A 23,157-nucleotide genomic window follows, 5' to 3' on the forward strand; every position below is an offset into this window, starting at 1 on the left:
TTGCTTAGGAAGGTGTTTTCCAAACCAAGATTAGAGAAACATTCCCTCCTGTTTAATTCTGGTGTACTTATAGTTTAATTTGATTTGATGATGTGAGATAGGAAACACATCATGAATTTTGTTCTTGTAGAGATAACCAAAGTTCTCAGAACATTCATTATACAGTCCAACCTTTTCCCATTGTTTTGAAATACCTCCTTTGTTATGTACCAAATTCTTATATATAATTTAGACTCTTTCTGAATGATCTTTTCTGTTTCACTGAACTATTTATTTCTGACTAGTATCACTCCTTGAAATGAATTTTCCTAGCAAACCCATGAAATTTCTGGGAAAAAAAGACCTGGTGGTCACCAAAGAAGGTGTATTCCCAGAGACGTTCCGTAACAACCTTATTTCTCCGTCTCAGTATTTTGTGAGCCTGAAGGCAGACATCTGGGGTTGCTTTAAAGAGAGAAACATACTTTAATTCTAATTTGAGAACAAAATCCATGGAAATCTATCGGTACTACAAAAGATCATTAAGGAATCAGAGATGCTGTGAAAATTGGTTCTATTGATTGAATAAACAACACAGGAAAACACTTTTTTCCCCCATATGCCTTTTCTATTGTTTTTTGGTATTTGTATCAGATCACACTCATTGCATTGATGCATTGAATCATCTCCTTGGGCAGAGTGCTGCTGTTTCACTATTACGTGGAAAGTGGAATGACTCATACACTGCAGTATTCCAGGGTGAATCCCTCCCCTTCAATCATGGAGCATTCAAAGGAACCAGATTTAAAGTGTGTACTGACCAAGGTTAAATGGGAATAAAAGTCTTTATTGTTGGTAATGTACTTCATTCATGGATTCCCTTAGACCTGCAGATCACCAGAAATTATACAAGTAACCATTTCTGTGGTAGCAACTGTATTCTTTCATTTGCAAGACATATTAAAAAGGGTCGTAAGACTGAAGGATTTTCTTAAATTTCTTAAATTGATGTGGGTAAGTTTGATTATGTCCTATCAGCTAAAAGTATCATAAAATATACTTTTACACAGGTAAAGCAAACTGCTTTGAGCAGTACTTATCAATGTGGTAGTTTTCATTGCTTATAATCTTTCTACCTATATTGAAGTGTCCTTGGAATTAAAGTAAATATTATCCTGAATTGATTCAACATGAGAGATTTCCTTAAGCTTGTAATTATGTCCTCATTAGAAACAAATTACATTTTGATTCTATGATATTATTTCCTGTGGAGTAGCAAATAAAAGAGGAAAAATTTTAGTTTATTTTGTGGATAACTGCTGATATTTCTAAGCACTTATGGTATATTTAATTCTCACAGATCTAGATGATTTGGACTAAATTTGTAGTAGTGCACTGCAATATAAAATCCGATGAAAACATAATCTTAGTTTTGTTATAACTCTACTTATATTATTTGTAACATGCTCCTATTTATTACAAATTTGAAGTCTAAGGTGACATGATATATTTCTTCTTGCTTCAATGTTGAGTCAAAGCTGCTTTAAGTTTAATTTTTTTCATTATCTGGAAATCTGAAATGAAATAAATTATAAAATTAATTTTTATATTGGGCTAGAAAGTGAAAAAAAAACTTGCTCTGAAAGATATTTTCCTTTCTATAATTTTCAGACATAGCTTAAAGATTAAAAACACTTAACCTTACATGATATTTGAAAGTAAATCTGTGATTTTTTAAAAAATAAGTGTTTCAGTATTAGCTTTTCAAGTGTTGTATGAAACTACTCTTGTTGTGTTTGGAGAATGAGATTATAATTAGTTTCTTGCACAAAGTGAGTACTTAATGAAACTTTTAACTTGATTTAATCATACCTGCTGAGTTCTTCCATATGTTCCGAATTTTGAGATACACCTTCTACTATTGAGCTTGTAAACTCTCCTAAAGAAAAAAGATACATAATTTTGATAGTTTTTCATGAACACAGTTTATAATTCTTTTGAACTGGAACCTGAGAATCCCTTTTACAAGATATTTATCTATCCTTATCACCTATGTGATAAGAGTGTATGCATCACCAGGGCAGATTCTATTGTCTGAAGATTGCCACAACAGTATCTCCCACTCCACTTATTCCTCTACTTTATGACCTTGTCAATCTCCCATGAAGAAGCAAAATCTAATTCCCTTCTTCTTGAAATCAGGCTATCCTTAAGAATCTTTTGTAATCAACAGAATGTGGAGGAAGTGACTGTACGATTTCTGAGACTAGGTCAGAAAAGGCTATGCAGCCTCCACCTTGTTCTCTTAGGATGCTTTGGAGGAAGCAAGTCACTATGTAAGTCCTAACACCTTGAGACTGTCACTCTGGAGAGGCCGTGTATAGATGCTCTGGAAGGCAGTCCCAGCCAAGCCCAGCCTTCCAGCCATCCCAGGCAAGCCTCCAGTCTGTGAGCGAAGCTGTCTTTGACCCTCAAAACCAGCCCATCTGTTAGCTGAGTGCTACTTAGTGACCTCAATTACTGTCCAGCAAGCCCTGACCAAATTCCTAACCCACAGAATTCTTATGATATAATAAAATGGCGACTGGAAAGGCCAACTTTAGGGATAAGATGACTTGTTAAAACAATACTCAAAAGGAAAATTAATTTAGAGAGCAACATAAAATATCTAAGCAATAAAGTCAAATATGGGAAGTGTACTATCTTTTTTGTTTCTTTTTTCCTCCCTGCCCCCACCGGAAGTTTATATATAATATATAAATAGCCATGTTAATTTGTTACTTAACTTTCTTATCTGTCCTTTTACTCTTGACTTGAATCTACGGGGACTAATCTAATAAGATGCTCTTTATTCCTGCTTATGACAGGCCCCAGTCAGGGACCTCCTCTTATTTCCTGTATTTTCTTTGTATAAGACTCTCTGCATTTCCTATTCTGTTCCCATCGCCCATCCACTGCAACTCCTGAAACATTTGCACTGTGCCCTTCGGAATATTTGGTCCATTGTTTTGCAAAATATCCTATATCTTCATCCTTTCCTTTTAATTTTTTGCTCTAACAGAAACCTGGCTCTTCTCTGAAGATACAACCAGCCCAGAAACCCATTTTTGCTTTTGTTTTTCTGTCTTATCACTACTGGCTCTGAAGATGGGTAAGGTGTCCTCCTTCCTCCCAATTGTTCTTTCAGACATTTGCCCTCCATCTTTCCCTTCCTAAAACTCATATTATCAGATTATACAATCAACCAGTTGTCACTATTGTGATCTAGCTATGGCTGGAATCATTCTTGGTTGATTTTATCATTGTCTCCTTGTCACTTTACAGCTACTTTCTCAATTTAGCAATTTCAATGTACATGTAGATTATTCCACTCTTAAGTCTTAATTTCTTGAGCTCCTGTTCTCTTAGATCTCACCCTATCCCCTACTTTACCAATTAATTTTTCTGGTCATACTTAGACTTTGTCATTACCAGTAACTGCAAGCCCTCTCAAGCTCAGTTCCAGCAATCAACTATGCGACTGCCACCTTTACTCTTTCCTTATCACTCCCGCTAGTACCTCAACTTCAGCAATCCTTCCATTCTGCTGGTACCTCCAGTCCTACCATCTTTTCACTGATCCTTCTCATTTTAATGTCTTCTCCCTTTATCACAAAATTTAAATTCCATAGTTGCCCACTCCCTTGCGTACAGCCCCAAATTCTTCTTTTCCCACTTTGTCATTCTTACTTGGCAAAAATATAACCCTAGTTAAAACCAACTGTCTGCATATTCCTCTCCTGCATTGTGTAGCTCAATCCAGCTGAAGAAAATATATAACTGGCCTGAGAGGCCTTGCTGTAACTTCATGGCCACAAACAGTAGGTGGACCCTTAATGCTTTCAGGTCATTTTATTAAACCTTCCTAGTCCACTCATTCTTTCACTCCCCTGGATGACTATTTAACTCTTTCTTCTATTTCCTCAAACTTTCAACCCTCCACTTGCATCTTTGATATCAGCTGATGATTTATTTTCCAGTTTCAAAGAGGAAATAAAAGACCGCAGGGAAAAACTTCCACAAGCTCTGTAGCAACAGTTACTCACCTGCCTGCTTCTGTATTCTATATACTCTGTCTTCCCTTCTGCTACCATCAGTGAACTAAGGCCCACCCCTCTACTTCTTCAACTAGATATCTCAACCCCTCTCGCCTACACAAGACATGGCTTCAGTAAATCCTTCTGCCTCCCATTCATCAGTGTTTATGCTGTCTACTAAATCTTCCCCATCAGCAAAGAACTATTATTTGAAGTCATGTCACTAAGTTCTCAGCATCAAAAGTGGATGAAGTGATATACAGTCATGTGCTGCTTACTGGTGGGTACATGTTCTGAGAAATGCATTGTGATGCGATTTCTTCATTGTGTGAACATCATAGAGTGTAGTTACACAAACCAAGAGGTATAGTCTACTACAAACGGGGCCATATGGTATCGCCTATTGCTCCTAGGCTACAAATCTGTACAGCATGTGATTATACTGAATACTGTAGGTAACTGTAATACAATGGTAAGTATTTGTGTATCTAAACATAGAAAAGGTAATGCATTGCACTACAATGTTACTATGGCTTCAACATCACTAGGCCATAGGAATTTTTCAGCTCCATTACAGTCTCATGAGACCACCATCATATATGCGATCCGTCATTGACAGAAACGTCCTTATGCAGCACACGACTATATGGACTATATACTGCTTCTGGATCTCCTTGAACTTTCCCTTTTCTTTAATTTTGAATGTTGAATGATTACCCTATCATTTAGATTCTACCATGCAGATAATGGCAACACCCTAAGGCTGTAGTTCTGAACTGGGTGTGGTTTTGCCTGCAGGGCAATGTCTGGAGACATTTTTGGTTGTTATAACTGGTATGAGGAAGTACTACTGAGCTCTGAAGAGTAGAGGCAAGATATGCTTCTAAACATCCAACAATGCACACAACGTGACAGTCATTCCCTGCCTGCTCCCCAACAAAAAATTGCCCAGCCCATTTGAATAGCGTGAGGTTGAGAAGCCCTGCCCTAGGGGATGAAAGAGCAACAAGAAAGCCATCACCTCCTGAACGTCTGTGAAGCTATGTCATAAACATAGACTGCTTATTTCAGGATTAAGGGAGAAACAAGCTTTTACACTCTTTCATATTCTTAAACTACTATACTTTTGGGACTCTTTGTAATAGGAGCTTAACCTTTATCTTAACTAATAAGTTCCATCATTCTTTTAGGTTAAGAACTACCTTGGGCTTTTCATTTTAATATTTTTCATTGCATTACAATATATAGAAATATCCTAATATCCTAATGTCTATTTTATACTATCTAATGTCTTGAACTCAGCCTTCCCTTTGGCTTGGCAGGATGTAACAGTATCTCGTAAGTTGCAGAAGTCTTTCTTGGATTTCTCACATTTGCAATTATGCCTGACTTGTCTCAAATAATTATTTGGCATTCATTCCCCAGATGTTGAGGAAAGGTGACTTATATTGTGTACTATTTCCCAAGTAGATTATCTGAAAAGAATGACTATATCTGCCTCTACTCTTCTACTCAACTTTGGCCACAGCTACTAGTTTAAATAAAAGAAAACTACACACACTCTGTGCTAGGGAACCTTAGCAATGGTTACTTTACATAAGAGAACATTTAAAAATCATCATTCAGGTGTTCTGATACTTCTGAACAAGGTGAGCACTATAGGATTTGTTGAGTGTTGATTTCATCATTGCAAAAATATTCATTTTGATGCTAATCTAGGTTATGTAGTGTGGGTCTGACTTAAGGTGTGATTTGAGATGTCTGATCTATAGGACTGCAAGGAAGCTGGATGACTTGGACCAATACCATTCCAGCAAGAGAGGCCAGAACCAATAAGTTGAAGTGTGATATTTGCTTATATTATCTACATTTCAGAAGAAATTGGCACTTCTCTGTTGCTAATAGTAAAGACTTTCAAATGGTAGATTCTGTCAAGTAGGCAACAAAAGGTTCTCATTTATACCACCACTTAGCTTATACTCTACTAAAGCAATGGAACAAGCCAGCAAGTGCTGAATTGCTATAAATCCACCATCTCATCCCTTTATTTGAAAACAATAGAACATAATTTTTATATAATACAGTGCTAATACAAACAAAATTTAAAAAATGTTATCTGTGGAGGAGGAGTATGAATTGAAATGGAGGTGACATTACTTGGTAGTTTGATGGGAAAGGTGAATGAATTTTTATAATTTTGGCATGCAAAACATTTTTAGTGGCTGTACTCTAAAAAAGGGTAAATAATAACTCATTTATAAAGGTTGTGTCAGAGTTTATGGTCTAGACCTCTGGTAATGGATTCAACCTTTCCACAACAAATCAAAAGTATTGTTGTATGCTCACATGAATATACAGTAGTCATTACCTTAAATTTAAAACTCACTATAAGCGGCAAACGCAGAGAGCAGGATATGAAGGCTGTATTGTATCAGTGTGGTCTGCAGAGAATTTCTTCATATGGTTTTTGCCTTGTTGAAATATATGTTGCAGTTCAAAGCTAAAGGGATTACTTTTGAATAGTCATCAGAGGGGTTGATTACATTCGTATATCATATTTAGCTGGACCCTGCAGGCTATTATTCCATTAGCTATGCTAGTCCTGCCATTGTCAAAAAGTTGATCACCTAATGTTAAAAGACTGTGCTTTCTGTTGACCTTCTCAAAATGACTCAAAAGCTTTTGTTAAAAAATGAAACTCAGACTATGTTTTATGTAACTGATCAAGAATAAATACTGTGTATAAAAAATGCTCATCTCTTATGGGTGATCTTAGCGTTATGCCATTATTAACAATGGGATATTTTGTTTTTGTATTACAGCACATTGTACTTAAAGTCACAGATTCAATTTTCGTAGAAATACTACTTCTCTCTCACTGATAGTAAAGAGTCTCAGAAACTGACTTATGAAAAAGGAACATAAGTTTCTCCCTTCCCCACTATGTATTTAAATCATATGAAATTAACACCATGGAAAAAATCCAGTATATCAATATTAATTTAAAATAGGACATGTATGATGGCCTAGTTACAATATTATTTTATAAAGTCCACTGTACTGAAGAGAACAAAATTTTATTTGGGAGAACATATACGTAAACTGAAAATTTGTCATTCATGTTCGATAGTCAGAAAATCACTTCCAAAAATTAAATAAAAAATTTCATTGTTTATTCTTTACATAACGGTTGTATAGTTTCACTCATTTAATCACAATAGTTGAAGAATTTGAATGAGTTAAATATATTTTTTTTATAAATCCAGAATCCCTTTACCAATATAAGGCATATTTATGGAAGCTTGACTTCTAACCTATTTTATTATGAATTAGCTGTGAATAAATAATGAAAGGGAAGTTTATCTTTGGAAAAGATATTGACAGGTATGGATTTATTATTTAAAATAAACATATAAAATTTTCATTAGAATCACATTACAAAAGCTGTCTTTTGGGAACAAAGATGATTTTGGAGCTATCTCAGTAGAACAGCTAGTCCTTGAGTCATGTTCCCAGAAGTGGTGATGGATTGCATAGACTCATGTGTACTCTTTGGCATGGTCTTCCTTGTAACTGCTGGTGTTCTAAATGGCTGGTCAGGGATACAGGCTGTGATCCTGGAGCACAGCCAGACACTAATTTTGGCCTCATTAGCACTGTTCTCTTAATCAACCGAACTTTTCAGCAAGTGGAAGTTTACTAATATTTCTTGTACTTGCTTGCCTTTAGATACCCCACTTGACACTCACAATAGAGGAGTGGGTATCAGTCTGGAAGAAACAGATGGAACATTCAACTGAGATTTTAAAGAGACTTTAATAAAGGAACTGTTAAGAGATAAGGGCAGGGGTAAGTATCTAACAGGGGATGTTGAGGCACCCAGGGGATTAGCAATAGAGGGAAGCCATGCCATTGTCACCCCTGGGCCTGAAGGGTAAGTAGAGAGGATGGTGCTATTGGATGTTGAGTGAGAGATGGAGATGAGGAAAGGAACCACCCAGTAGAATCTAGAAGCAGTACTAATAGAGTGTCATAGCTATCAGAACTGAGCTGAAGTGAGGGGCAGAAGAATGATATCCTAACCTTTCCACTCTCCTAACCTCTGATCTGTTGGTGACTCTTTTTGGCTAAATCTATACCAGGAAGGCAGAAGGCAAGAGAGCCTGTGTGATGCAGTCTGAAGTCAGTCTTCTGGGACAAAGGGCAGAGAAGGTAGACAATTGATCTGGTGTGTGGCTGTAGGGAGGTGTGTGTGGGGGGAGGGAGAATAGCATACAATAATCACAAAGTGCAAATGCTATCTTTTCGCAAAAATTCAGTCATGTGAAGTGTGCTTTAAGCATCAACATATTTGATGTTGACATATGATTTGCTGTTTCTCTTTTCCTTCCCTTTTCTCTTTGTTGTTCTTCTCCCTACTCCTCCTGCCTCCTCCTTCACAATAATGGTTTGTCATTCATGGCACTTATCATCTTTAGTAAATATTTTGTGAATCAAAGCCTGAGATTATAGAGTTAAACTCACTCTATCAAAAAATATGTGAGTTTTTCTGGTAATATTTTCCTACTTTTTATCGTGAACAAACACAAAGTTAACATGTTTTGAAGTAGGAATCATGATATGGTAATTCTCGATCTGATGAGTGTAATAATCAAGATATAAACTTTTAAGGTAGGAGGCATCTTTCAAGTTTGGGTGAACTCTCAAAAATTGACATGTGTTATTTCATATTATGGGTTCTGGTATATAGTAATTCCCATCTAAGGGCTTTTATTAATATTTGAGGCCCATTAAAATTTATGTGGGGATTGGAAGTATATTCTAACTCAAAATTAGAGGCTCTTTTTTTCCTTAAGCACTATTATCTTGAATAAATGGAATGGAACTAGATCTGGATAAAGCATTGAAGACACCATATTAACACAGAATTATTTTGAATTTCTTTTTCTGAATGTCCAAACTTTTATTGAGACTATCAGATTCAGGTCTATTAATCTGTTCAGACACTAAATACTTTCTCAAGAGAAATAAATACAGTGTTCATGTCTTTATATAGTTTTTTTTATTTCTCCTATTGTTGCTACCTAACAAATTATGCATTTTTTCTAGCCAACGTATAATAAAAGAAATCAGATTACCCTGTTTCCTGAAGCACCCCTTCTGACCCCAAAAACCTGAAGAAAATATATGAAGCAATAATTTTGAAGACACTGGACATCAGACCACAAAAATCAGTGATTCCTGAAAGTCAGGAAACAAACAATATGAGCCCTACAATTATCCCTAGCTTAATTTCTTGAGTAAGTTTCCAAGCCATTCCTCAGAGAAGGAGCCCTGCAGACTTTCTGAGTTGAGGATATAAAGCTGAGAGTCTGGGGAGACTAAGGCAAATAGAGTTTGCAATTAGAGTTACTGTGGACTGAACATTTGTGTCCACCCAAATTTCATATGTTGAAGTCTCATTTCCAGTGTGATGGTATTTGGAGATGAGGTCTTTGGGAGGTAATTAGATCATGAAGGTGGGGCCCTCATGAATGCACTAGTACCCTTATAAGAAGATACCAGAAATATGATTGCTTCACAATGTGCAGATACAGCAAGAAGGAGTCTATCTGCAAACTACAAAAATGGCCCTCACCAGAACCTGACCATGCTAGCATCCTGATCTCTGACTTCCCAGCCTTCAGAACTATAAGGAAAAATGTTTGTTGTTTAGTCCATCCAGTCTATGGTTATTTACACAAGCAATAAAGCAGCCCAAACTCACTGAAACAAGTGTGTCAGAGGGGAGAGAACTACACAGGGTGAGAATTCTGGGGATCTGTAGAGGTCAATCTCAATATTAGCCCAAGCCCAGATCAGAGCATGTATGTGAGAAAACTACCTGAGGCCAGGGAAAGAAAATCCCAAAGGATGTAAATGAAGAGTACATGATGTCCACAGAAGGCTGGGGAATACTGCTTTGCATTGCCAACCAGATTGGAAAACTTCATAATTTATGGGGCACAGGGTAGAGTATTCAGAATGGTCTCATCTCAGAGGTGGGGAATAGTCATCCCCAGACTAAACCTGGCTCTGACTTCCACTAACAGATCTTAAAAGCAAGACCTGAAAGGATCAGACTGTTTCTGGGTAATTTTACTGCATCTCAGAGCAAAGTTCAAGAATATTTATGGGAATACAAAACTATTCAACACCAAAAAAGGTAAAATTCCACAATGTCTGATATAAATTTCAAAACATGCACAAAAGCATAATGAGGAGAAAAATCAATTAATCAAAACACTAAGGTACTCATACAGTAGTAATATTCTTTGGAAGTAGGGGGGTTGAGGATGGGTAAACTCACAACTAATGGACGCAGTGAGTGTTGTGGGTGGGGGAGGGCACATCTCAAATCATGGTTGGGATGTGGCAAAGTCATAACATGTAACCAAAATGTTTGTACCCCCATAATTTCCTGAAATAAAAAAATTTTTTTAAAAGATAAAAAAACTAACCTAGAATTGACTCAGTTGTGAGAATTAAAGACATTAAAACAATAATTATAACTGTATTTTAGACATTAATAATGTTAAGTAGAGACATGGAAAGTTAATAAAAGAAAACATTAATGAACTTGAAGACAGAGTAGTTGGAAAACTCAAAATGACGAAAGAAAGAGAGTTAAAAAGATGAACAGATTATCATCGAGCTGTAGGGTAGCTCATAGCAGCCTAATATATATGTTATTGAAGATATGGGAGAAGGCAGAAGTAGAATTAAAAAATATTTTAAGAAATTATGAAGGAAGATGATTTCAGATGAAAATTTGGATGTATACAAAGAAATGAAGAGCATCAGAAATAGTAAATGTGTAAATATAAAAGGATTTTCAATTGTTATATTTTTTAAGTGATATTTAAATATTTAAACAAAGATAGTAATAATATTTGTGGGATTTATAGTATATGTAAAAGTAAAATGTACAACAATTTGCAAAGGTGAGTAGGGAAGAAATGGAAGTATGTTATTGTAAGACTTATTCTTGTGCTATGTGTTACTGTTGGTGACAATGTTAACTAGTACAGCCACTATAGAAAACAGTATGGAAGCTCCTCAAAAAACTAAAAATATAACTACCATACGATCTAGTAATCCCACTACCTCAACATTATAAAACCCATATATGACAAACCCACAGCCAACATCATACTGAATGGGGAAAAATTGAAAGCATTCCCACTTAGAACTGAAGCCATACAAGGTTGCACACTGTCACCACTTCTGTTCAACATAGCGCTGGAAGTCTTAGAGCAATCAGGCAAGAGAAGGAAATCAAGGGTATCAAAACACAGAAAGAAGTCAAACTATCACTCTTTGCTGATGATATGATCTTATGTCTAGAAAACCCCAAAGATTCTGCCAAGAGACTTCTGGAATTGATAAATAAATTCAGTAAAGTCTCAGGTTATAAAATCAATGTACACAAATCAGTACATTTTATACAACATGTACTTTATACAACAACAGTAAAGCTGAGGATCAAATCAAAGACTCAATACTTTTCACAGTAGCAACAAAGAAGATAAAATACCTAGGAATATATTTAACCAAGGAGGGGAAAAATGTCTACATGGAGAACTACAAAATGCTGAGGAAAGAAATTGCAGAGGATTTAAACAAATGGAAAAACACATCACACTCATGGATCAGCAGAATCAACATTGTTAAAATGTCTATACTACCTGAAGTGATTTACGGGTTCAATGAAATCCCCATTAAAATACCTACATCATTTTTTGCAGATCCAGAAAAAATAATTCTATACTTCCTATGGAACCAAAAATGACCCTGAATAGCCAAAGCAACCTTAAGCAAAAAGAACAAATTGGGAGGCATGACTTTACCAGACTTTAAGCTATCCTACAAGGCTTCAGTAACCTAAATAGCACGGTACTGGCACAAGAACAAAGAGACCAATGGGTCAGAACAAAGAACCCAGATATAAAACCATCCTCATATTGCCATCTGATCTTTGACAAAGCAGACAAAAACATACACTGGGGAAAAGAATCCCTATTCAATAAATGGTGCTGGGAAAATTGGAAACCAAATGTTTCAGAAGACTGAAACAGGATCTGCACCTCTCACCACTCACCAAAATTAATTCACGATAGATAACAACCCTAAGGCATGAAACTATGGAATTCTAGAAGAAGAGGTTGGAAAAACTCTTACAGATATCGGCCTAGGCAAAGAATTTATGAAGAAGATCCCAAAGGCAATCACAGCAACAACAAAAATAAACAGGACCTGATTAAATTAAAAAGGTTCTGCACAGCCAAGGAAACAATCAACAGAGCAAATAGACAACCTACAGAATGGGAGAAAATGTTAGCATGCTATACATCTGATAAAGGGCTAATAACCAGAATCTACAAAGAACTCAAGCAAATCAGCAAGAAAACATCAAACAACCCCACTAAAAAGTTGGAAAAAGACATGAACAGAAACTTCTCAATAGAAGATAGAATAATGGCCAATAAACATGAAAAAATGCTCAACGTCTCTAATTATCAAGGAAATGTAAATCAAAGCCACAATGAGATATCACCTCATTCCAATGAGAATGGCCTTCATCAAAAAGTTCCAAAACAATAGATGCTGGCATGGATGTGGAGAGCAAGGAACACTTATACACTGTTGGAGGGACTGCAAACTAGTAAAACCTCTATGGAAATTAGTATGGCAATACCTCAAAGAACTAAAAGTAGAATTACCATGTGATCCAGCAATCCCACTACTGTGTATTTACCCAAAGGAAAAAAAGAAATTTTATAAAAAAGATACTTGCACTTGAATGTTTATAGCAGCACAATTCACAATCCCAAAGATGCAGAGACAACCCAGGTGCCCATCAATGGATGAGTGGATTAATAAAATGTGGTATATGTAGACCACGGAGTATTACTCAGCCATAAAAAATGGTGAACTAGTTCCTTTTGTAGCAATCTGGATGGAACTGGAGACCATCCTCCTAAGTGAAGTATCACAAGAATAGAAAAGGAAACACCACATGTACTCACTATTAAATTGGAACTAAATGATCAAGACTCGTGTGTACATATGGTAGTAAAATTCAGCAGAAATCAAGCAGGTGGGAGGAGGGAGGTAGGGATGGGTAAATTCACACCTAGTGGGTACAATGCACTATATGTGTAATGGGTAGACTTATAACTTAGACTCAAACTGTACAAACATAATTCATGTAATCAAAATGTTTATACCCCCATACTATTCTGAAATTAAGAAAAGGAAAGAACTGTTTTAATTTCTCGGATTTCTCACTGATTATTTGTCATGGATGCAATACCCTTTCAAATATTGCTGAATAAAATTAAATTCATTTAAAATTAAAAAAAAAGAAAATTTATCCTTCTCATATGTTTCCCTGATTGGAGGCTCAGGGGTAAGTTAATGAATTCAAAGCAATATCCATTTCATTATCACTCCCCAAGTTTAATTTTTCTTTCCAAAATGTGAAGTATAATATGTGTAATATGAAACTGAATGCTGATAAATATATTTGGATTTTTTTCTCATTCCTTTATAAAAGTAACAGTTTGAAAAATACACAAACTCCATGTTTGTGTTCTTTTCATGAACAGACTATTTTAGAACAGAGGATTATACAGGAGATGCTTTTTAAAAAAATCACTTTGTTGAGGTATGATTGACATAATAATAGCTGTGCATATTTAATTTATAAAACTTGAAGAGTTTGGAGATAAGTATGAATACATATCTTTGAAAACATCCACAATCTATGCCATAAACACATCCGTCACCTAGGAGATGATATTTTTAATGAATAATCCAGAGATGTGAAAATTAATGTTTTTATAAAAATTAAATTTTCTGATGGATGCTGAGATTTCCAAGAAGATGCTGTAAATATAAAAATCCAGTTCAAATATAATAACATGAATAAATATGTATCTTTTCAGCAGCAAAGTATTAATAGTTCCTAGAAATATATCTTTCTTGAAAAACCAAAACAATTCCTCCCTTAAAACCAAAAATCAAAACCTTATAGATCCCAGATGAGGTACTTTGCCTTTTTAATTTTTGTAAGAATGAATGGGTCTATTTAAAACAATGAAAGTGAGAAATAAAATTTGAAATAAATCGCCATTTTCCAGGTAGACACATGCAGATACATGTTTGCTCCTCTAAGTATGCTCTCCAAACCTGCAGCATCAGCATTACCTGGAGCTTGCTGCAGAATTTCAGGCCCCTCTCTGGACCCAGTAAATCCGAATCCACATTTTCACAGGACCCCAGGTTGACTCATTTGCTCATTAAAGTTTGAGAATTTTATTTATGCTTACTTAATATAGAAGCAAAGTAGCAGCTCAATAAAAAGAGTAGTAGTAGCTGCTTGTCTTTTGTTTAGTTGGAACATTCAGATCATAAGTAAAAACAAAATTTGTTTCTATGGATTGAGAACATATTTTGTAGGAGGGAATGTGGTTAGTACTTTAATTTTAATCTTTTAATTGTAAATTGTCAAATTATGGTTGTATATATTTATGTGATACAGAGTAATGTTATGATTCCTGAATATAATGTGGTATAATTAAATCATGCTAAGTTAGCAAATTCATCACCTCAAATACTCATCATTTTTTTTTGTGGTGAAAATATTTGTAATTTACTCTCTTAGAGATTTTGAAATTATTATTTGCTATATTCACCATCCTGCGCAATATATCTTAAAGAAAATAAAACTTATTCCTCCTGTCCAATTGAGGCTTTGTAACCACTGACCATAGTCTTCTCATTTCCTCCATTCTTTCAGCCTCAGGTAACTCTCTGCTTCTTTTAGTGTGACTGTTTTAGATTCCACATATGAATGAGAACATGTGACATATATCTTTCTGTGCCTGGCTTATTTCACTTGGCATACTGTTCTCCGGTTACATCCATGTTGTAACAAATGACAAATTTCTTTCTTTTTAAAGGCTGGACAATATTCCATTGCGTGTGTGTGTGTGCGCGTGTGTGTGTGTGTATCAGATTTTCTTTATTCATTCCGTGGTTGATGGACACTTAGGTTGATTCCAGGACTTGGCTGTTATGAACAGTGCTGCAATGAACATGGGCATTCAGACATCTGACATACTGATTTCAAATGTTAGGGTAAATACCCAGAAGTGGGATTGTTGTACCATATGATAATTTTATTTTTAGTTTTTTGAGGAATCCCCATACAGATTTTCATAATGACTGTACAAATTTATATTTCCACCAACAGCGTACAAGGGTTCCCTTTTCTCTATACCTTCGCCAACATTTATTATCTTTTCTCTTTTTGATAATAGCCGTTCTAAATAGGTGTGAGCTGATATCTCATTGTTTTAATTTGCATTTCCCTAATTTGATTAATGGTGCTGAGCATTTTTTTCATATATCTGTTGGCAATTTGTATGTCTTCTTTTGAAAAATGTCTATTTATGTCCCATTTATTAATATAAATTGGATTGTTTTCTTTAGAGTTGTTTGAATTCTTTATATATTTTAGATATTAATCCTTTATCAGATGTATGGCTAGGAAATATTTTCTCCCAATCCATAGGTTGTCTCTTCACTCTGTTAATTGTTTCCTTGTTTCTGCATAAGCTTTTATTTTGATGTAATACCATTTGTCTATTTTTGCTTTTGTTGCCTGCATTTTGGGGGTCAAATCTAAAGAATCATTGCCCAGACCGTTGTCACATAGTTTTTCCCCTATGTTTTCTTCTAGTAGCTTTGCAGTTTCAGGTCTTATGTTTAAGTCTTTAATCCATTTTGAATTGAATTTGTATATGGTGTGAGACAAGGGTCAAATTTCATTCTTCTGCATATGGATATCCAGTTTTCCCAACATCATTTATTAAAAAGATCGTCCTTTCCCATTGTATATTCTTGGTGTTTTCTCAAAAATTAATTGACCATATATACATGGGTTCATTTCTAGGCTCTCTATCCTGTTCCATTGTTTGAAAAGTCTATTTTTATGCCAATATCATGAGATTTTATTATCATTTTGTAGTATATTTTGAAGTCAGGTAGTGTGATGCCTCCAGCTTTGTCCTTTTTGCTCATGATTGTCTTCGCTATTCAGGATTTTTTGTGGTTCCACATGAATTTTAGGATTTTTTTTTTGACTTAACGAAAATTGACATTGAATCTCACAACCACCCTATGCTCTAGGTATTATCATTCCTGTTGTATAGACAAGGAAACCAAAGGTTGGAGAGATTAACTTGCTCAGTATCACATAGCTGATAACTGGTTCATCGGAGATTCAAACTCAGGTTATTTTGGGTGTTAAGCCCATGCTTATAGCATCTGTACTCATTCGCACTCCAATGAATTCAGAAAGAGGAAGATGAGTAATAAGAAAGCCTCTCAGGCACGTGTATTGTGTTAGGCTTGGAGAGGTTGATTTATCTGACTTTGTGGCAAGAACTGCTGCAGCAAGCCTATTTAGTTCTTAATCATTGTTTGTCTATTTAATTTCTTGTCTTTTAGAGACCATTTCTAATGCAGCAGTTAAAAATACAGCCACATACCCAAGAGATCTCCCTGAAAACCACTAATTTGACATGTAGGCCATGACAACTGAGCATGGACTAGTGAGAACCCTAATCCAGATTTCTATCATGTAAGTTGTTGCCTTTATTTCATTATACTTTGACTCAACCCCTAATGGATTCAGCTTCATAAAGTCAGAAAAAGGAGGAAAAAAAGCAATTTATTCATGTTTTCATTGGGGCTCACTCCAGACATGAAATTTCTCTAAAAATGCAAATCATTTGGTGCCACATAAGTGAAACTCGGTAGCTAAAGCTCTTAGAGGAAAATGCTTTCCCAGGGCTAATGTTTTTATGCCCAGTGATTGAATAAATCGATCCATTTATTACAACATCTTCACTTAAGTTTTTTATCCCTAGATGAATGTATCTAACGGTACTAGAGGACTTTTCTTTATCACTAAGAAAATTGATTACACTTGTTAATTTGGCTTTTAATCCTAGTATATCAAAATAAATACCATAAACAAGTGTAAAAGAAATCAATATAGATCTGTTTAATATCAGATTGATCAAAAAAGGATTTAGTAAGACTCCAAGATGTAAAATACTAATGTACAAACTAAGCCCTTACTTATGTAATATGACTTTTGACGAGCTCAGTATAAACCTGAAAGAAACTATTTCTGAAAACAGAAATGGTCCACTTTTGTTGCATTAAAGAAAAATCCCCAGAAGTCCTACCTATCCAAGGTATTTAATGTGAACATTCTTTATAAAAGATTTCTTGTCTTTGGTCCAGCCATTCTTGTTAGCTCATGGGGTACCATAGATTTTTTTTTATGTTATGTAAAGCAAAAATGACACTTAACAGGTATAAGCTTAGTTATAAAAAATAGATAAAACAACACTCTTAAAAGCCAAGATATCACAAGGAAAGGCTATCAGTCATGCTTTTGAGAGAAGGTGAGGACAATGAAAAATAAAAAATCAAAAATAAAAATAAAAAATAAAAAATAAAAAATAAAAAATAAAAAAGCAAAGACTCCTGAAACGCTACTTAGACTACCTTTGGGCCATTATGACATATGTTTTGCAGAACCCAAGTAGCAAACCAATTACTCAGCAGACATTCTTTCAACTAAGCATACTTTTGATTTCACTTGTATAATAATGAATGAGACAGAGATTCATGCTACTTCATCTTAGAATGACACAGTTTTAAATTGCCTTAGTATATACTGTGTCAGTCACAAATGGTAATACCTATTCATTTGCCATTCATTCAAGAGATAGTCATGGAGTGCCCACCAAGTGAAAAACATGTACTTGTGGGATAGGTGCTGGGGTACAGTTTTAGTAGTGTTCAAATTAGATGGATTCAGAAGTCTAAGGCTGAGGGGGTTAGTGGGGAGTTCAATGTGCCATTATGGCATAGTTCTCTGGATTGGTGCATGGTCCTCAGAGAAGAAATGAGATTTTTGAGTCTTGAGGACAACATTTGTGCCCTTGGATCCAACTTGTGCCTAAAGCTAGTACATCCCTGGACCTTTCAGTTATATGAATCAATAAATACCCTTTTTTGCTTTAAAAAATGAGATTTTTATGTTTGATTTCTTAAAACAGTTTAGTAGGGGCTGTTTTGAAACAGCATTGTTTCAAAACAAATACTGACTTTAACAGGATACACATAAATGCATTTAGATGTTTGTCCCAGGAAAAATTGCCTGCTAGGTTTTTCATGGTAGGACTCAGATTCTTTGATAGCATGATTGGTGGGTCAAAAGTTTAAGAAGCAGAGAATCTCTGTGTTAGAGCATGTCTTCTCAACACTCAACATATGCACACTATACAGCTGTATATATATTTCAACTGATAAATATGTAGAAGTCATTTTTGAAAAAGTTTTTGTGGTTTGAATTGAAGTATAGAATCACCATTTCTTTGTAATCTTCAGATTATAGACATTTTTCTTTTGAAGTGTAATATATTTTTCCCTGTGTCTGCAGTACCTTGCATGATGTCTTAGAGATAGTATATATTTAATGTTCTCCGAATCAACACAGTTTTCAGCTTATGATTTACTTTTAGAAATGTGACATAATATATTTCTTGGCACATAGCAGATGATCAATAAATGTCTATTGAAAGACAGACAAAATGAATGAATACATCTATTCTTGACAGTTTAGAAGGGAGCACGAAAGACATATAATAAAGACAAAGCTATGGGTTTGAAATGCCAGATAATTAAAAAAAATTAACCAGCAAGATTTATGAACAACTCTTTAATGAGTACATAGGAAATAGTTTTGAAGAACTGCTTTTCCTCTTGAATATATTATTTACTTTCATTACAAGTTAAGTAGGAAAAGTCTAAACTTTTAGTCACAAGTTCTAAAGTGCTTTGGAGAAGAAATATTTTTATGTACAACTTTTAAAAATAATTCTTTCAATTAAAAAAATAACTATTTATTTTTCCTTCCTGTCTTAATGAAGGAGGATTTTAGCTATACAAATTATCTTAATGTTTATGGATTCAATGGTTTTAAAGAGCTAAGTGGTATCAAGTCACCTTTCCTCACTGCAGTTAATGTAATTGGAGTAAAAGAAGCCCTATTCAATAAATGGTGCTGGGAGAATTGTACAGCCACATGCAGAAGAATGAAACAGGATCCATGTCTCTCACCACTCACAAAAATTAATTCAAGATGGATAAAAGACTTAAATGTAAGGCACGAAACCATAAGAATTCTAGAAGAAAATTTTGGAAAAAACTCTTCTAGATATCAGCCTAGGCAAAGAGTTTATGAAGGAGACCCCAAATGGCAATCACAACAACAACAAAAATAAATAAATGGCACTTGATTAAATTAAAAAGCTTCTGCACAGCTAAGGAAACAATCAACACAGCAAATAGACAACATACAGAATGGGAGAAAATATTCACAAGCTATCTATCCAATAAAGGGCTAATAACCACAATCTACAAAGAACTCAAGCAAATCAGCAAGAAAAAAACAAACAACTGCACTTAAAAAATGGGCAAAAGGCTTTTTCAAAATAATATAGACAAATGGCCAATAAACATGAAAAAATGCTCAACATCACTAATCATTAAGGAAATGCAAATTAAAACCACAATAAGATATCACCTTACCCCAGTTAGAATGGCTTTTATTAAAAAGTCCAAAAACAATAGATGCTGGTGTGGATACCAAGAGAAAGGAACACTTATACACTGTCGGTGAGACTGTAAATTAGTACAACATCTATGGAAAGCAGTATGGATATTCCTCAAAGAACTGAAAATAGACTTACCATTGAATCCAGCTATCCTAGTCCTGGGTATTTACTCAAAGGAAAATAAGTCATTTTAGTCAATTTAGTCAAATTTATTTTATCTGCACTTGAATGTTTATTGTAGCACAATTCACAACAGCAAAGATGTGGAATCAACCCAAGTGGCTATCAATTCATGAGTGGATTAACAAAAGGTGGTATGGAGTACTACTGAGCCACAAAGAAGGATGGATTCAGGCTTTTTGCAACAAATTGGATGGAACTGGAGACTATTATCCCAAGTGAAGTATCTAAAGAATGGAAAAACAACCACCACATGTACTTGCTAACAAATTGGAACTAACCGATGAGCACACACATGCACAGAGGAAAGTAAAACTCAGTGGAAATTAAGCAGGTGTGAGGGTTGCGGGAAAATGGGTGAAAATCTACCTAATGGGTATAATGAACACCATCTGGGTGATGGGCACACTTATAACCCTCACTCAAGCATAACAAAAGCGATCCATGTAACCAAAAATATTTGTATTCCTGTAATGTTTTGAAATAATAAAAAAATTCATGAGCTTGTATGAAATAATGGCAGTCACAAACCTACTTTCAAACTTGTTGTCCTTGAATATATAATAGGTTAATATAATGCTTAATGTACTTTAAGAAGCATATAAGCATATTTTAAAACTTATTAGACCTATTATTTAAACAGACTTCTACTTACTCATCCTACTTTATGTTAGTGTGTTATCTAGCTGTAGAAATGAGTGACATTGTTTAAAAATCAATTCGCTTTCATCTTAAGAGTGACAAATGCCTACTAAAAATGTCTTCTGAGTAGCTTTCTCAACACCTCAAATAAAACCTTGAGCAAATAGAACTATCACATTAATCTTTTTTACATAAATTCTGAAACAAGCCAGGCTGTTATTAGCACGTGAACACAATATCTTTTCAGTGTTACCTAGACATCTACTTTTGTCTGAGAGACCATGAGGGTCTTTTACCACATTTGTGAGGTATTTTGAAATAATCAGATATTAATATTCATGAAACTCTCTAGCTTAAATTGTAGCCAGAATAACATCAATGATTTGAAATGTTTTCTTATCTTTTTAAAGGGAGAAGTAATAAAGCAATTCCTCTTTTCCAATAAATAGAAATGCTAGATAACTAAAGAAGAAATATTAGACTGTTGGCTAAAAGAGAGCTATAAATCTTTTAAATACCAGTGTCTCTCTAAGTGAAATGATTGGTAAATTTGAAAAATTTTTTCCTGTTATTTCTTTGATTTCTCCATTATTGAATTTATTTATAATTAAGAATTTTGAGCACAATTTTAGCTAAAAAGTTTTGTTTTGAAATATGCTTAGGAAACATAAACATATAACTTTCACTTTTTTAGATTCAAAAGAAATAAATGTAAATTTCTAATAATATTTAAAGCCTATTACACTGTATAGATAAGTAGATTATAAAAACTGTGCATTTATATTATAAGATGAAGACTATGAGGAAAAACTGAAAAAAGGTCAACATGTTTTGGCATTCAACAAAAATAGTAAGATCTACTGAATGCTATAGGAGATGATTTTTTGCCTTTACTGAGGACATAAAAAATAAATTTTAAGGTTACGCTTCAGTAAGAATCTCAGATACTGGGAGAAGTCACTACGGGAAGTTTTGGACAGTGAAGAACTTTAATGCAACATAGAGTTTTATTAGTGGAGAATGACTTCAGTGTTATCTGCTGAAATACAGATAATGGCTTTCCAACTTTTTACTTTGCACATAGTAGGCACACACAATAAGCATTTGTTTTGTTGTATTACTGTTTGAACATGGTGTGTTTTAATACAGGAGTGTACCAGCCTTTGAAATACTATGTTTTCAAGATTAATAGTATCAAATAAAGCATTTGGAGCTTTGCAGTCCTTCTAATATTGTTTATATTTATTACATCAATCCATATTAAGTCTACCATCTCTTTCCATAGGTTAAGAAGTTTAATGCAATATTCATTTTGATAATGTGTTACTCTCCAATCCTCATACGCATCTCATATTTTCCTGCTTTAATCCCTTTGCTTATGCTGTTTCTTCTGCTGATCTGCACAAGGTCAATTTGCCCTTCAAAATTTTGTTCAAATACTGCCTCCTTATACTTCCAACTGAATGTGATCTGTCTTTTGGAACTCTTGTAACTCTTTCTTCTATAGCACATATTATGTTTTACCTTATATCCTGGTTATTTGTGTGCATAATTTTCTTCCAAATTATGATTGTAAAATCCTTGACCTTAAGATTCAACTTTGTATCCTCCACCCCCTAAACCCCCCAATTCAAATTCTAGCACAGGGCTTTGCACAGAATAAGTACTCAGTAAATATTTATCGAATGATTTTCACCACCATCTGGAAAAAGGCTATTGTAGTTTGTTTGGACATTTGGAGTGGAGAGTAATTGGTTCTAACATTTCATTTAAAAAAAATCTATGTAGGCTAACTGTTGTGTTCAGATATTCATACTTTTCCCGACAATCCTCACTTTTGACCAATATATACAGCATCCCTCTACACTCTTTCCCTTGTTGTGCAGATGGTGGTAATAGGTAGTTGTGGTGGGACTGATAGCCAGCCAATACATTTGTTTTCTCCCCATTTGGGCACACTGCATCTCCCAGCCATCCCTTGCAGGTAGGTGTCACTGGGACTAAGTTCCCGCCAAGGAAATGTCAATAGAAGTGAAGTGTGCCTCTTATAGACCTAGTCTCAGAGAAAGTCTCCCAAGATCTTGTCCTTCAGCTGGTTAGATGCAAACAATGATGAGCTGGAGGGGATGGTGGAGCCACAAGATGGAAAGATCTGGGGTCTGTGAAGGATTATGAGGAGCAGAGATCTGACATGCTGACCTGGAACCTCTCTAACCTATTAAATAAATAAGGAATAACCTCTGCTGTATGGAACCATTGCATGCTTGCATCTTATTATTACTGTAATCTACCCTACCCTAAATGACATAGTAGGGAAAATGATGGTGGCGGCAAACTCCATTTCACTGACTTAGGAGAAACATGTCCTTGTTTATAGCAGCTAGAACCATTAGCGTGGTCGTGTTTTTAATGTAACTCAAGAGTAACAAAGAGGGTGTTGAAGGAACTAAAGGAAATGGTTTATTAGCATGGAAAATAGAAGACTGAGAGTGGGCTGAAAAGTATCTTTACTTTGTTTTGCCCACCATTGTCCT

General features: G+C 34.9%; 1 protein-coding gene across 4 annotated transcripts in view; it reads right to left on the reverse strand.

The window, feature by feature from the left end:
* Positions 1-509: 509 nt before the first annotated feature.
* The window catches only part of TTC29 (tetratricopeptide repeat domain 29), a 250,825-nt gene continuing 228,177 nt past the window's right edge, over positions 510-23,157 (reverse strand). For all 4 annotated transcript variants that reach the window (XM_045552089.1, XM_045552088.1, XM_045552090.1 and 1 more), the window contains 2 exons: positions 1,852-1,918; positions 510-1,553 (listed from right to left, as the gene is read on the reverse strand). In XM_045552089.1, coding sequence (XP_045408045.1) covers positions 1,529-1,553; positions 1,852-1,918 — 92 coding nt within the window. In that variant the 3' untranslated portion in view covers positions 510-1,528. The remainder of the gene's footprint in view (positions 1,554-1,851; positions 1,919-23,157) is intronic.

This window comes from Lemur catta, chromosome 5, assembly GCF_020740605.2.
Source record: "Lemur catta isolate mLemCat1 chromosome 5, mLemCat1.pri, whole genome shotgun sequence".
Taxonomy (NCBI): Eukaryota; Metazoa; Chordata; class Mammalia; order Primates; family Lemuridae; genus Lemur; species Lemur catta.